We start from the raw sequence: 16,925 nt of genomic DNA, 5'->3' as shown, positions 1-16,925 counted from the left end.
ACATGTTTCCTTACTGCTCACTGCAAGTAATTCATCAGAGGCTTCTCTAAGATAGCTTGCCACTTCCTAAAATAAGTGATTGTTTCAAAACAAGGAGAGGCTAGTCACTGCCCCGCTCCCCCCTTGGCATTTTTTTGCAGCCATGAGTGATAGTGGAGACATCAGATCTTTTAAAGGAGAGGCTCCGCCCTCTCACTGGGGCTCTGGCCAATCAACATCCTGCCTCCAGAACCTATTTCTCCTTCAGATCAGGCCGTGCATGCACACTAAGTTTAACCCTTGCATGCCGCCAAGGAGATCGGCTCATTTTATAAGCCAAACCTCCACCATGTAAAACTATATATATCCAGGACATATATACAGGGCTAGTAAGCAGCCACTGAACGGTAGGTATACTGATGTTCCAATGCAGACAGAATACACTAGTGAGGGCAAAACTATTCACTTACGCCTTGATAACCATGGATTTTCGGGAGGGCAAGCTTATCAACACGCTGCAGCTTGTGATAGAACATCTTTACTACAATCAAAAGTTAAGAAGGAGGATAAAACACTCAGGATAATAGGAACATTTGACCAGGCTCATAGGGAGATACGACAGATTTTAAATCAGTCTTGGAATATTCTGAAGACAGATCCCGACATTGCATCTATGATTGGAGAATATCCACAGATCACTTACCGCAGAGGTCCTAACATCAAAGACCGTTTAGTGCATAGTCACTTTGAAGTGACAAAAGAAAAATCGTGGCTGCAAACTTTTTCCCACAATTTAAAAGGCACCTATAAATGTGGAGGGTGTAAGCCATGTCCCTTTATTCAAACTGGCAGTGCTGTTTGTAGTGGGGTGAATAACAGAGAGTTTAAAACAAACTCATTTATTAATTGTCGGACAAAGGGGGTTGTATACCTCATGACTTGCCACTGCGGAGTCCAATATGTGGGGAAAACCATAAGGGAACTCCGCAGGAGGATCCTTGACCATGTCAATGATGTACTTAGAGGGGAGGATACACCAATCTCTAGGCACGTCTGGCAGGCGCATAATGGCGATCCGGACGTGCTGCGTTTCCAAGGCATTGAAAAGGTTTTGCCGTCAAAGAGAGGCGGGGATTTTGACCGAAAAGTGCTCCAAAGGGAGGCACGCTGGACCTTTTTATTAAAGACAGTTAAGCCAGATGGTCTTAATGACTACATAGGTTATGCATGTTTCCTTTAATGGGATGGATATGTTTATCACTGTAAATGGCATGGAGGCTAACCCAATATTTACCATCATAGACAGTCTCTTAAGCGGTAATACACAATTTATCTATTGGTCACCAGTTATCTGTCTGAAAAGCTTACATGGGTCCTGTAATATTGCCTTAGTGCGGATGGGGGGGTATCATGTAATATAGAATATATTATATACCATCTAGCCCCCTAGATAGTAGTACTTGGAATATGGAAGAGATTATATACTATCTAGCCCCTTATGTAGTCAGACTTGGAACATGGAAGTAACATCTCCATATGTACTTATGAGCGAGTTAAATTCTCTTTTGCTGTACCCCTGCGGTCAGTGTTTATTTATGAAAACCTCTAAATGATAGGGGGTGCTTGGTTATCAAGGCGTAAGTGAATAGTTTTGCCCTCACTAGTGTATTCTGTCTGCATTGGAACATCAGTATACCTACCGTTCAGTGGCTGCTTACTAGCCCTGTATATATGTCCTGGATATATATAGTTTTACATGGTGGAGGTTTGGCTTATAAAATGAGCCGATCTCCTTGGCGGCATGCAAGGGTTAAACTTAGTGTGCATGCACGGCCTGATCTGAAGGAGAAATAGGTTCTGGAGGCAGGATGTTGATTGGCCAGAGCCCCAGTGAGAGGGCGGAGCCTCTCCTTTAAAAGATCTGATGTCTCCACTATCACTCATGGCTGCAAAAAAATGCCAAGGGGGGAGCGGGGCAGTGACTAGCCTCTCCTTGTTTTGAAACAATCACTTATTTTAGGAAGTGGCAAGCTATCTTAGAGAAGCCTCTGATGAATTACTTGCAGTGAGCAGTAAGGAAACATGTCAGGCTGTTACCAGTGAAGCTAACATTGCTGAAAAGTTAAGCAGTTAGCTTCACTGGTAACAGCCTAATGCTAACATTGCTGAAAAGTTAAGCAGTTAGCATTGCCAAGAGCTGAGGGCCAGGAACTCAAGGCTGATAGTGCTGTGAATTTAGGCAGTTATCAGTGCCTGGAGCTATTAGTGTTAGTGTGAGAGTCCAGGCAGCTAAAGGCAAACTGAGTGTAGCAAGTGGAATATGAGGAAGCACTCTGCTATATTTACATTGCTGTTTTAAATAGTTAGAAACATTGTAAACAGCTAGTTTAGTTGCTATTTATACTGACACAGGAGTGAGATAACAATAGTATATAAGAGCATCCTGTGTATCTCCCAAAAGCAACTTACACATTGGATCTGATATGGGGTGTTGAAGGGATCTGAGGAAAGGAGGGGGAGGATCCTTGTTTATTTATATTTTTCCCCTTGACATCCTAGTAGCTGGAATACCTGTGTTGACTACTATACCCCCAATCAGACCTATGCGACTATCTGTAGTCTAGCTATCCTACATTGTGATAGGTGATGGTGGTTCACTTGTGGGGGAGCAATTTTATAGTAAATGTTTTAGCGGGTATTAATAAAAGCTTTTGAGTTTTAATTTGCTACCCTATATTTTTTGGATACTCACTTTATCCCCTTTTTTTTCTAAAAATATTAATTTATAGGGAAACTCTCATTAAATATTTCTTGTTATACTTTACAACTAACACTATCTCTATTAGCAATGCTTAAGATCTCTATTAAATAAGATTTGCAGCAAACAATGATATCAATAACTACTCCAATAAACTGATGATGAGGCAGCATAAAACCGCATTGCCATTTACAATATTAGCAAAAGATAACAAAGAAAATGATCACAGAGTAAAAAGAAAAAAAAACCACAGATGCACAACATGGATATCCTCAATAATAAAAACATCTTTGGTGACGATCCAAAGTCAATTTGGGAAAGTAAATACTCCACATGGCTGCTTGAGGTCCAAAGGTCATTGAAGTCCAGGATCAATATTTGTTGAAAAACATATACTCCTCAAAGTTGTTGAAGATTAAGGCTGGGTTCACACTAGCGTTGGTGTCTGACAGCTAAGATAAGATAAGAGATAAGATAATCCTTTAATAGTCCCACATTGGGGAAATTTCAGCGTGTTACAGCAGCATAGTAATACAGATACAGGATAATAGAGTAATATATTACAGACGTAGACACAGATAAGCTGAGAAGAGAAGATATACTAGGAGTCCATGGCAGCTAAGGAAAAACAGAAGAGAAAGAGGAAGACCTCATGGTCATCGTCATAATCATTTAGTTCTCTGTGCGGAGTGATCTTCGTTTGGTCTGATGTAGATTATACAGCCTGGTCGCGGTTGGAAGGAAGGACCTGCGATAGCGCTCCTTCTCACACTTGGGGTGAAGCAGACGGTCGCTTACAGTGCTGCCAAGTCCCATCAGGGTCCCATACATGTGGTGGGATTTGTTCTCCTGCATGGAGGTCACCACAGACAGTATCCTTCTGTCACCCACCACCTGTACTGGGTCCAAGGGGCTCCCCAGGACAGAGCTGGCCCTCCTGATCAGCCTGTCAAGTCTATTTCTGTCCCTGGTTGATATACTGCTTCCCCAGCAGGCCACACCGAAAAAGATGGCTGAGGCAACCACAGAGTTGAAAAAGGCCCTAAGAAGTGTCCCCCGGACTCCGAAGGCCCTCAGCCTCCTGAGCAGGTAGAGTCTGCTGTCGCCCTTTTTGTGCAGCGCCTCCAGGTGATCAGCTCAGTCTAGTTTATTGTTGAGGAGCACACCCAGATACTTATAGGTCCTGACTATCTCAATACATGTTCCTTGGATCTCCACCGGGGTCGGAGCACCTCTCCGTTTACTAAAGTCCACCACCATCTCCTTGGTCTTCCCAGCATTAATCCTGAGCTGGTTCTGCTGGCACCATTCAACAAAATCCCGGTTTAAGTCTCTGTATTCCCTATCGTCGCCATCAGTGATAAGGCCGACTATAGCAGAGTCATCGGAGTACTTCTGTAAGTAACAGCTGGATGAGTTGTGCCTGAAGTCAGCAGTGTACAGTGTGAAGAGGAATGGGGCAAGAACTGTACCTTGTGGTGCCCCCGTACTACAGATCACAGTGTCGGACACACGGTCCTGGGCTCTCACATACTGAGGGCGGTTTGTCAGGTAGTCTAGGATCCAGTTGGACAGGTGATGGTCCACACCACCAAGGTTCAGCTTCTCCCTCAGTAGCCCTGGCTGAATGGTGTTGAAAGCACTAGAGAAATCAAAGAACATTATTCTCACAGTGTTCCCGGGTTTCTCCAGGTGAGAGAGAGCTCTATGAAGAAGGTGGATGATGGCATCATCTACCCCAATGCCTGGCTGGTAGGCAAACTGGAGGGGGTCCAGAGCGGAGCTCACTAGGGGGCGTAGGTGTGTCAGGACCAGTCTCTCTAGGACCTTCATCAGGTGTGATGTCAGTGCTACTGGTCGGTAGTCATTGTAGCCCATCAGGTTGTGTTTCTTTGGGACTGGTACCACGCAAGATGTTTTCCACAGTTGAGGTATTACTCCCAGCTTCAGGCTCATATTGTACATGTGCGTAATAATGCCACCCAGCTGGTCACTGCACATTTTAAGAACTCTTGCGCTTATACCATCAGGTCCCCCCGCTTTGTTTGCTCTAATATTCTTCATTTCCTTACACACCTGAGACTCCTGCAGGATCAGATAGTCAGATTGCAGTTGACCGCAGTTCGGTGGGGGTTGGGTCTTGGTGTGTGAGGAGAGGGGGGTTGGCTGACATGCTGGTGGAGGGAGCATTTGCTTGGAGTCGAATCTATTGAAGAATAGATTAAGCTCGTTAAGCCACTTCCTGTCCCCTACTGTTCGGTGCCCTGTCTTTTCCTTGTGTCCTGAAATTGCCTTAAGGCTGTCCCACACCTCAGAGATTCTACCCTCCCCCATCTGTAGCTCCATCTTCCGCCTGTAGTTGGCTTTCCCTTCTCTGATCAATTGTCTTAGCTGTTTCTGAACCGCCCCCAGGCCATTTTTGTCCCCAGACCTAAAAATTCTCTTTTTTTCCTTGAGGAGAGTTTTAATCTCAGAGTTGATCCATGGTTTGTTATTGGAGAAACACCTCACCTTTCTAGTTGGTACCGTGCTGTCCACGCAGAAATTAATGTAGTCCGTTATGCAATGTGTGAGTCCCTCAATGTCCTCTGGAAATGAGTCTTGAAACACTTCCCATAAAGTTATATCAAAGCAGTCCCTTAGAGACTCGACACTTCCCTCTGACCAAATCTTCACTGTACGGGTAACCGCCGGTTCTCTGCGCACCAGTGGAATGTATGTGGGTCGCAGATGTACCAGGTTGTGATCTGATCTGCCTAGGGGTGGTAGGGCAGATGAGTTATATGCATCCCTCACATTAGCAAAGAGCAAGTCCAGTGTTTTGTTGTCTCTTGTATGGCAGGTTACATACTGTGTGAAGCCTGGTAGAGTGGATGCTGAGACATGGTTGAAGCCTCCAGACACTAGGAGCAGGGCATGGGGGTGAGATGATTGCGGCTCACTCACAACAGCATGGAGGACTTCACAGGCAGCGTCAGCTTTAGCAGAGTGGGGGGACATATGCAGCTAGTACGATAACATGTGATAGTTCCCTTGGCAGGTAAAAAGGTCTCATGCTCACGGCTAGCAGTTCAATATCCTTTCCACACAATTGTTTCTTAACCACAATATGTCCTGGATTACACCATCTCTCATTGACAAATATTGCAATCCCTCCGCCTATTCGCTTACCGCTCTCCAGTGTTCTGTCCGCCCGAAGAAGTTTGAAGCCCTCCACGGAGGCAAATATGTCCGGAGTGATTTCAGTAAGCCAAGTCTCTGTAAACAGCATCATACTGCACTCACGAAACTCCTGTTGATGTCTGGTCAGTGCTGTCAGTTCATCCATCTTATTCACAATTGATCTCACATTCCCCATAATGATGGACGGGATCACATGCTTTTTGCGTTTTTTTCCTTCGCGTCTCAGTATGCCGGCTCGTTTTCCGCGTTTTCTAAGTTTCCTTATTAGTTCGTGGGGGATAAGAGCATGCTTGCCCTGTAGCTTGTCCTGAAGCATGCTTCTAAGATGTAATAGTGTCTCCTTTGTGTAAACCAGTCTTCCTTGTCTGTGTGGAGGCATGCTTCAGACAAAAAGGCTCAAAAAGGATTTCTTTATAAGAGTTTATGCATCAAATTCCAGCCCATGGTAAGTTCTTATACTAATACTCCTTATAGTAATAGAAAAAAAAGTGAAGAAAAAAGGACGGGATAGAGGAAGATCAGTTTAGTTTTCTAGTGTCCAATACTAATGTCCACACAAGAGTTTAGCAACGGACACTAGCTGCGTCTGTTACAATTTGCATTATTTTAAATGGGACGTCATGTAGTGTCCTACTACATGTAGGATTTATCTGTCCGCTTGAAAAATCGGACATCTTTGTAAACGGACACTTAAGGACACCCACGGACAGTAAAGGACACTACATGATGTCCCATTTAAAATAATGCAAATTGTAACGGACACAGCTAGTGTCCAGTGCTAAAATCTTCCACGGACATTAGTATTGGACACTAGCTATCAGACACCGACGCTAGTGTGAACGCCCTCTAAGCAGTAAGTGAGAAACATTTCCACATTTGGAATGCTATCTTCTGAGTGGATTCAATGTGCCATCATTGTATGTATGTAAGGAGTTGAAGTGGATGTTGATGTCTACAAATCTTTCTTCTATTACAGTTGGGCTTGTAGATGGTATAATTGGATGAATAGATAAAGGCATCAAATCCGATGGATTAAAAGGAGAATCTTAAGAAAATAATGAAAAATATATATTTTCATTAACACAATAACAAAAAACAATGTGTATAATAGTAGATGATGAATAAGTAAATTTTTATAGAAAGATATAGTGAATCAAAAGTGCAAATAAAAATGGATGGTTTTTTCATGCATCATTAAAAGTTAAGTTTTAACTCATTGGATTCTTAATCGATTGCTGGATCCGATTTTAGAGGTCAGGTAAATGTGGAGGTCAATAATATTGAGTTTGTGTTTAAACTTAAAGAGGACCTTTCACTGATTTGGGCACAGGCAGTTCTATATACTGCTGGAAAGGCAACAGTGCGCTGAATTAAGCGCACTGTCGGCTTTCCCGATCTGTGCCCCGGGTAAAGAGCTATCGGTCCCGGTACCGTAGTTCTTTACAGTCAGAAGGGCATTCCTGACAGTCTGTCAGGTACGTCCTTCTTCACAGCAGCGTCTATCGAGCTGTACAGTGTGAGCGGGGAGGAACGCTCACCCTTAGGCCTCTCAGAAAGATAGATCATCTAGTGTATTCCGTCAGACTATGCATATTACACCATAATCTCATGTAGGTAGGTCTGTGATTTTTTTGGGATAGATTTGAACACTCTGCATTAGAGGTCGGGTTATATTGTAAATAAATGGAACAAGAAAATTGCAACAGGAAAAGACCTCCTGACACTTAGTATTACATGCGGTTTCCCGTAAATCTATTTTGAGAAAAAAATATATTTTTATTTGAATGAAAAAAAAAAAAAACCTTGAGACCTTGACAGTGAATTTGTGCATCCACTAAAGAGAAAATGGTTGTATGAGATTACATCCAGAATATGATAACAGTCAATTATTGTATAGTGGACACCACTTACTGAGGTAAATTATGGGGTACATCAAGACCATGCTGTTTGTAAATTGAAGTCCTGGACCCATGAGATTTGATGCCTTTATCTATTTATATAATTATATCATCTACAAGCCCCACTGTAATAGAAGAAGATTTGTAGACATCAACATCCACTTTAATTTCTTACATCCGTACAATGACGGCACATTGAACCCACTCAGAAGATAGCATTCCATATGGGGAAATGTTTCTCACTTACTGCTTAATCTTCAAACAACTTTGCGGAGTATATGTTTTTTCCACAAATATTGATACTGGACTTCAATGACCTTTGGATCTCAAGCAGCCATATAGATTATTTACTTTTTCAAACTGACTTTGGATCTTCACCAAAGATCTTTTTATTACTGAGAATATCCATGTTGTGTGTTTGTGGGAGGTTTTTTTAATTTTTTTTTTTTATTATGGGATCATTTTCTTCATTATCCTTTGTTAATATTGTAAATGGCAATGCAGTTTTATGCTGCCTCATCATCAACGTATTGGAATAGATATGGATTTTATTGCTTGCTGCAAATCTTATTTAATAGATATTTTAAGTGTTAGTTGTAAACCTTATATAGAGGAGATCCAATAGCTTCTATGTACAAAGAGCACTAGTAAGTAGCTGGTAAATTTCTTTCATAGTATACATTATCATTGAAGGTGATTTCCCCTCAAGATCTCATGAGATCTCACAGTTCATGCCCTGTAAGTAGAGACTCATAGCAATTAGTATACAGAGTTGCCATTACCCTCTCATATATAAAGTCATAGCATGGTACAATTTACTGTTATTATCCATGACGAAGCCTTTGCATAGACAATACACATGGGGTACTGTTTATGGAGTCTCATATGTATAGGGTCTAATACTATGTGTTTTAATAGGTTCTTTTCATTGCTCTGTGTTTTTGCTCAGTGGGCTCCGCTGCAGCACAACTTATGTGATGGCAGTATGTCCTTGTAAAAGCTATTGCAGCAAAAATGCCAGTGGTTTTGCTTTGGCAATCTCTGCAGGAGTTGCTGTAGGTCTTCGGCAGCTTTCAGTGCTTGAATACTGTGGCCACGACCTGCAGCAATAACTGACATACTGTGGCTTGCAGCATGTAGATGAGACTTGTAGAAATCTCATCCACAGTGGAGCTACTGCTCTTGCTGTTGCTCTTGCAGTATAATTGCCCCGTTCTGCCCCTTGGCAATATAATGGCATCTCAATTCTCCCTACACAGAATATTGGATCCATTCCCCTACACAGTTTAAGAGCCATCTTTTCAGCTTTTCTTACCACCACACAGTTTAATGGTTCTCGGTGGGGATCTGGGAAGCCAGTATTGCACCTCGGACTCCCTGTCCCCCTCTCTGAGCCTCGACATAAATAACTCTCTCAGCACTGGAGCAAGGAAGGGGTAGGCAGTCCAGGGAGTTACAGTACAAGAAGTAATAACAGTAAATGTACTAGTAATACGGAAAAATGTAGCAGTGCTCGGTCCCCAGACTTTTTTTTACAGACTATGAGAATTTTCATCTATTTTAAAAGAAGCACTCTTGCAGTCTCTCAGTAGGCCCCCAGCAGCTGAGGGACCCTGGCCATTGAACCTCTGCAGATGTATTATTTTACATATTTATTTTGCATAGTCAGAGTTGGGGCTCTTCTCTCTGGTTCTGTGATCCAGCTGTATGTTTAACAACCAGATTGGCAGAACCAGGGCCATCTTTTCATTCGACCCCTGTTTGTCACTCTAAGATGATTTGAGAAAAGCTTTAAAACTGCTAATTTCTGGGTTTTTTTACTTTAATTTACTTTAGTTTTAACCTTCTACAAATTTAAATATAGTTATGTTTATGGGAAATCTCCATTTAATGAATATACAGTATATAATAAAAGAATCTTGTAAGCTACCTTTTTAGTTATGTAATTGTAACATCTCTACCTGTTCAGGTCACTGCGCCACCCTCTGCTCACATGCAGTGGTGCAGGAGGCATGTGCAGTTTAGTTCCTTGCTTAGATTTTTTGGTTGCACTGTGTGAACACGGCTCTAGTTCTGTAATTGAATTTGCACCACACCCGTCTTCTGCCCTTGTCTGCCTCAGTCCATGAAGTAGTTAATTTGGTCTTGCCCTTTGATTGACAGCCTGCCTTCCTGTCAGGTCCAGAGCGGGTTCTTCCTCCCCTATTTAGTCTTTGCTCACATTCACACTGGTGCCTGTTATTGCCTCGTGCTTGTTGGCGTTTTCTCTTGCTGTTTTGTTACTTTTATTCTTAATCCTGACCTCTGGCTTTTCCTACTGACTATTCTTTTGGATTTCGATTTGGCACTGCATTGCTCGACTGTTTCCTGACCCTTGGCTAGCTGACCTCCCTTTGTTCTTGTTTGTCTTGTCTGAGTTTTGTGTGTCACATATATAGGAAGGGATCGTCTCCTAGTTGTCGCCTATTACATAGGATAGGGCCTGACAAGAAGAAGGGACAGTGGGGGGCTTCAGCTTAGGGATCACTGTCTCTTGTGCCCCTTCCGCCAGGGTTCTCCAGCAGCTACTGGGGAATTGTCATCTAGCAATTCCCTAACAGTAATAACTTTAATTTGCAGGTCATAAAATACTTAATACAGTAGACTGTACGAGGCCAAATGGAGGAAAACTGCCCACGGATGTTACTGTCATGATGAGTGACTTCGCTGGAGGTGCATCAGGATTTCCAATGACATTCAGCGGTGGGAAGTTTACAGGTAAAATTCTAACAAACTTAAATACATAAGTATTATAAACAGTAACATGCAGTCCAATCTGCCAACATCATGTCATACAGCAGGAGAAGCTGCCTATATTTCTATATAGGTTTGTGGAATAAGTAACCTGGTTGACTCCCATTGAATAAGTCTGTCCGTTGGTTATATCAAATCTTACCCACGAAACAATATATCAATCTGCTCTTCTTGCTGTATAACATGACGTTGGTAGATTGTATAGTGATGGATAGAACTTATACTGCAGCTGTGCTTGGTTATAGCAATGCAGCTCATTCACTGGAATGGGATTGAGCTGCGATAAGGCCATGTCACCGATGAACATGACATCACATCGCCTATGCAGGGGAAACGGTGCTTGGGGAGTGCTTGCTTCAAATATCTAGTCCGTGGGAGTCACTAACGAATGGTCATCAATTGAAAAGTCCTGGAAAACCCTTTCAATGATATAAAAAAAGAATTAGTAGGGGCAACACGGTGGCTCAGTGGTTAGCACTGCAGCCTTGCAGCACTGGAGTCCTGGTGTTCAAATCCCACCAAGGGCAAAAAAAAGCATCTGCAAGGAGTCTGTATGTTCTCCCCGTGTTTGCATGGATTTCCATCCCATATTCCAAAAAAAGACATACTGATAGGGAAAAAAAAAAAAGTACATTGTGAGCTCACAATCTACATTATAAAAAAAAAAAAAAAAAAAAAAAAAGAATTAGTAGCAATGTTTGTACTGACTGAGTATATTGTGCATTAACTTGTCAAATGAAGTTCAATGTGGATAAATGTAAGAACATCTCTAGATACTAACAATTTGCATACAAAGCACTTATGCAATCTTGCAATTTCCAATAAGGGGGCGTTCACAATACCGTTGGTGTCCGCTCAGCAGTGTCCGTGGCTATATCCATACAAGATTTTAGCAACGGACACTAGCTGGTTTGCAATTTCCATTAATTTCTATGGGGTTTTATCTTGTGTCCTTTAGTGTCCATTTGTGTCCTTTAGTGTCCGTTTACAACCATGTCCGTTTTTTCAAGCAGACAAAAAAATCCTACATGCAGGACTTTTCTGTCCGTCTATGGGCAACGGATATATAACAGACAGTAAGGGGGCGTTCACACTACCATCGGTGTCCAACAGCTAGTGTCCGCTGCTAATGTCCGTGCAAAATCTTGTGCGACATGTAGATTTTTGCTGTCCGCTTGAAAAGTCGGACATCTTTGGGAACGGACACTTAAGGGCACCCACGGACTGTAAAAGAACGCACCCGATCTCCATTTAATTCAATACAAAATGTCACGGACACAGCTAGTGTCTGTGCAAGATTTTGAACGGACATTAGCAGCGGACACTAGCTGTAGCAGCAGTAGTGTGAACGCTCCCTAATTGTTGAGAATTTATTCACCCAGTTTGCCAAATATAACAATGATTCAGATCTCACGTGAAGTTTTGACATGCAAGTATCAGGTCATGTCTCTGCTCATGCTTTTTGAAGCAAAATTATTTACACACACCTACATAATGCATACGCATGAATTAGTTCATTCATTTAAAACATTAAATGCAGGTGTGTCATAAATATCCTAATGTAGTACAAATATATAATATATATATATATATATATTTCAGAATCATAAAGTTCTGGTGCAAATGTGAACAATAATTGCTCTTAACATACCTAGCTCTAGTGCAAATGTGAACCATAACTCCTCTTATACGTAACTATACAAAGACAGGGTTCTGAGGTGTCTAATTAATAGGTATAGTAGTTAGAGCACTACACTATTAAAAAAAAAAAAAAACGCAACAGTAGCGGCTGTTGCCGAGCCCCCTAATGTCCCGGGCCCCGAAGGCAGCCGCTACCACAGCTACCCTGATATTTATACCCCTATACCTTGCCTTACCTTTCTTGGACATCCTTGCTGCATCTGGACCCCTTCAGCATCTTCTTCAAGCTGGGGTCTTTTGATTGAACCTCAATGGTCACGTGGGGCATGATGACATCATAAGCGTGACCTCAGTCACAGGCCGGAAGAGCCCTAAAGAGGATATCGGAAAATGTCAGCAGCCCACAAGAGGTGAGTAAAATGATCTCTTATTTAGTCACCTCCCCTGGGCTGCCATTTATTGTAATGAGGCCAGGCTCCTTTCCATTAACAATATGTATAACGTTCAGGGAATCAGACTTTCCCCAGCTGCTATCATAGTGGTCCAGGGCCTCAGCCATCTCCAGCTGGCCTTGGGCCCAATAACCCTCCAAGCCCGGTCATGGTCAAGCATTATGCTACCGATATTAGGTTATGAACTCAAAAAACTGAAATGGGGCAAGACTTTGCGGGAAAGATTGTGTGACCTAAATTGCAACACCATGCACTAAAAATACTCGGCACTTTTCTGTCATAATCTAAACTGAGTAATATTTGTATAAGTTTCTAGACCGGGCATTTTCAAACACAGGGATACCTAATATGTATGTGTTTCACTGTATTTTTATTTATTTTTTTTACTTTTAAATGTGTTCTGGGGAAAGGAGGGTGACTCAATTTTTTTATTCTAATATATGGCTTTAGCATTCTAATGCATCGCATAGAGCAGCTTGTAATAGAAGTTAATGCCCAGCAAGACTTGGAGCCTGCAAGCTCCTGGCTGTCATGGCAATGGATTGCTGGCTCCATATCTCGTTCTGGCCACTGGTGATCCTTTCCCAAATGGCGGCACTGAGAAAATGGCACCTCAGTCAGCAATCAGGGCATTTGGTTAAAAGGGTATGAAAGACCACGAGAGAGGTTTTGCGTTTATTCACTAAGCATGTGGAATACAGCAGTGTTTCAGCTCTTCTATGGAACTATTTTTAAGTTACTTGCAGATTATATTTCTGTTCAGCCTGTTATAGCAGCCTGACAAGATTTCTGAAACAAAAAATGTATTTACACCCTCATAAGTAATGCTTAAATGCCTAATGCATACATTTCCTTATATACTGTAATACATCACTTGTTACAGCAGTTGTGTGCCAATACCAGAACTATGAGAGTGGGTATGAACCTTTGTGTCTTTGGAGATTCCAGTTACTAGACCCAGGGTCTCACGGTGAGGGACACTGACTGTGTTAGTTAGCTAGTCTTCATTCCTTATGAACATCTATAAGTCTATGACCCTGTCACCAGTTTACTGGTCCTCATTGCTTGGACCAGTTTTGGTATATACTAACATCTGATACTGCTGCCTTACCATCACATTTTGACCATTATCTGGGACATTTTGGTCTGTAGAATGGGAATTTGTGAATAATGGGAATGGAGAGTTGATCACTAGGAACTCAAGAGAAGGCAGAGCTAATAAATGCATGGCCTAGCTTTGGACATATACAGAAGAAAGAGAAACTTATGTATTAACATCACTGACAGCACCTTCAACTAATATTCTAAATTGGATATGTGTACATATTGTCCAAGGTAAGTAAGTTAAATCTGACCAAGACAGATTGCACCCAAGACTATGTAAAGAACTGTGATTGATATGGATATGTTTTCAGAATTTGCATAGATATCTGACATTGTCATTCATAGACACTTCATGGGTAAAACGTCGTCTATTGGTTTAGAAACTAGAGTTTGCAATTGGTTGAAAAATGGATAATGAACGATATCCAGTGAGTTGTTCTCAATGATTTCTGTTCAGATTGGTTTCCATTAGTAAGTGCTGTACCCCAAAGTTCAGTTCTGGATCTGCTATTATTCATGTTATTCAGTTTTAGCTTCCCATCTTCCAAAAGCCATAACTGTTTAGGGATGCATAGGGCATTTTTTCGCGGGGTCAGATGTATTTTTTAGTTATACCATTTTCTGGGAATGTCTATTGCTTAGATCACTTTTTATTCAAATCAGAGGTGAGACAGTGAAAAAAAATGGTGGTTTGGCACTTTTGATTTTCTCTTCTGCTAAGACGTTCACCATACAGGAAAAATTTGTATGTGAATCTAATGTGTATGTGTTACACAGTAATATTCTGCTTTCCCTATTCAAGGGAAAGGGGGTAATTAGGAACTTTAATTTTTTTTATTATTTATATATATATATATATATATATAATATAATTTTTTTCCTTCACTATTTTATTTGCCCCCGCGTAGGGGGCTTGAACCTGCAATCATTTGATTGTAAGTCCCATAGACAGCAATACAAGTGAATTGCAGTCTATGGGAGATTCTATACATTACTATTGAGGCTGGTCATAGACCAGCTGCAATAGTAATAATACTATGACAGGCCTGGGAGCCTTCTCTTAAAGAGGACATCTTATAGAGTCCTTAAATGCCTAATATAGTAGGTGCAGGTCACTCCTATTGAACGTCAGGCATCAGTTTATCTAACTGAAGTCCTGTTGTGCTCATCTCAGCAGTTTTGCGTCTCAGCCTTCAGATTTAGTTTGCCCACTGCACAACTACCCCAACCAGTTGACACATCTTCATTTTCTTGGACATATGATGCTCAGAATAACCATGTCATAAAAATTTAGGCCCTACGTGCCAGCAAAGTGAATGAGATTCTGGCTAATCCCATTCACACGTTGCAGAAAAAAACATTGTGAAAAACCTACATTTATCAAAAACGCAGGATATCAATCTTACCTATGGAAATGTTTGCGTTTTCCCTATAGTTTTAAAAATAGAGAAAAATTAATCAAAAACGCAATGAAAAATGCTGTGGAAATAAACTTGATGCCTTTTCACTGCATTTTTTAGCTGTGGTTCATTATGTGGGGCCTTAGCCAAAAATAAACATAATAAATGATGATGTAAAAAAAATCCGCAGCTTTCTGCCCCACCATTACACTGCAATTGTACCTTTATGCTCCTCTGCCTATGTATTGGTGGTTGCTTTAAGAGTCTTTGTTAGGAATTCTGAAGGTAGAAGCCAAGAAGACGAGTTTTCACAAGGAAATATATTAGACACATAGAACAAAGCAGAGCAAAGGTCACAGAAGTTAAAGTTTGCAGAAGTAAGAACAATATTCTAACAAAGTCTGCAAGAGCTGAAGTATTGGACAGCCGACACTGAAACAATATGTTGCTAAATAGTTGGTCTGTGCTTCTTATCTACAGAGGAATGGAAATCACAGTTCATTAAAACAGAGCGAAAGAAACTACTGAACTACAAAGCTCAGCTTGTAAAGGATTTGAACCCTCGTATCTACTGTCCCTTTGCTGGTTATTTTGTCGAGGCTCATCCATCAGATAAGTATGTATTTTGGGGGGTTTTATGTAAAATATTTTATTTGTTCGGCAAAATAAAAACATAGCTGTACATGCATGCTTAGAAATAGCAGAATGATGTTACAGAGCAAAGTACGCATTGTAACACACTGGTTTAATGTATAAAGTCATTGCGAACCTTCTCTTTTTTGGGGTTATGTAGTGGTAGATTACGAAAGAAAAGAAATGCACAAGAAAAACAAAATAAGGGCAATACAATAAAACAGACACCACCCCAAACTGATTCCACCCATCCATGATGGCTGCATGACATGACAAGAATGTTAGAATGTTACTAGGACACATTCCACAAGAAGTGATCAATTGATGCGGATATTTCTCAGCATGACCTTTAGTTTCAAGCACGTACCATGATATACATCTGAAGGGTAACATAAGGAATTTTCTCTCTACAGACTTGAAGTGTGTATATGTAAATTTAGCTTTTCTTAAAAAAGTATTTTAATTTGTATATCTTTGGATCGTTCATTATCCATCCTGTCCTTATGTAGGAAGTGTCGCATCTGACTGTTAACCTCTACCCTGCTTGGTACCCTTGGGAGCAGCCAATTTGTCATTTGTAAGAGTCATTCTCCATGTTTCCAGTATCCATCAGGTTATCTCTTTCCACAAACAGCATCGGTGCGAGCACCCCCAGAGGCAGTGTCACAAATCCGCCCTAGACAGGGCACACTTAGGGCAATGCAGTAGACAGTTAGGCATACTTGAATGTGTAGGTATGATGAAAGTATAAATTGCCCTGTGCAGCAGTCTAAAATGGGATTCCCTCCAGGGTTCACTAGGCACAGCTCATTTAACTCTATCCCACCCCTCCAGCAATCTGGGTATTGTATAACAAAATATGGAACGCTTCACGAATTTGCGTGTCATCCTTGCACAGGGGTCATGCTAATCTTCTCTATCGTTCCAATTTTAGTATATGTTTTGCTGAAGCAAGCACCAGATAAGTATGTTTAATAGAATATTAAAATTTATAAATTGCATAAAATAAAATGTTAATAGGTTATATTTTATATTGAATGAAGGTTTAGTTAATAAAAAAGGAAGCATTACAAGAACAATCAAA

General features: G+C 41.2%; 1 protein-coding gene and 1 non-coding gene across 2 annotated transcripts in view; one reads left to right on the top strand and one right to left on the bottom strand.

The window, feature by feature from the left end:
• Positions 1-16,925, top strand: part of LOC142200512 (cytidine monophosphate-N-acetylneuraminic acid hydroxylase-like) — a 138,431-nt gene that overhangs the window by 103,576 nt on the left and 17,930 nt on the right. The window contains exons 8-9 of the mRNA XM_075270937.1: positions 10,438-10,575; positions 15,689-15,824. Of these exons, the coding sequence (XP_075127038.1) occupies positions 10,438-10,575; positions 15,689-15,824 (274 nt within the window). The remainder of the gene's footprint in view (positions 1-10,437; positions 10,576-15,688; positions 15,825-16,925) is intronic.
• On the bottom strand, positions 16,695-16,797 carry LOC142201686 (U6 spliceosomal RNA). Its single transcript, XR_012715595.1, has one exon. It is a non-coding gene; the product is annotated as a U6 spliceosomal RNA (small nuclear RNA).

The sequence above is a fragment of the Leptodactylus fuscus genome, chromosome 4, assembly GCF_031893055.1.
Source record: "Leptodactylus fuscus isolate aLepFus1 chromosome 4, aLepFus1.hap2, whole genome shotgun sequence".
NCBI lineage: Eukaryota > Metazoa > Chordata > Amphibia > Anura > Leptodactylidae > Leptodactylus > Leptodactylus fuscus.
Note: the sequence above shows the minus strand (reverse complement) of the source record. Positions and strands in the feature narration are given on the sequence as shown.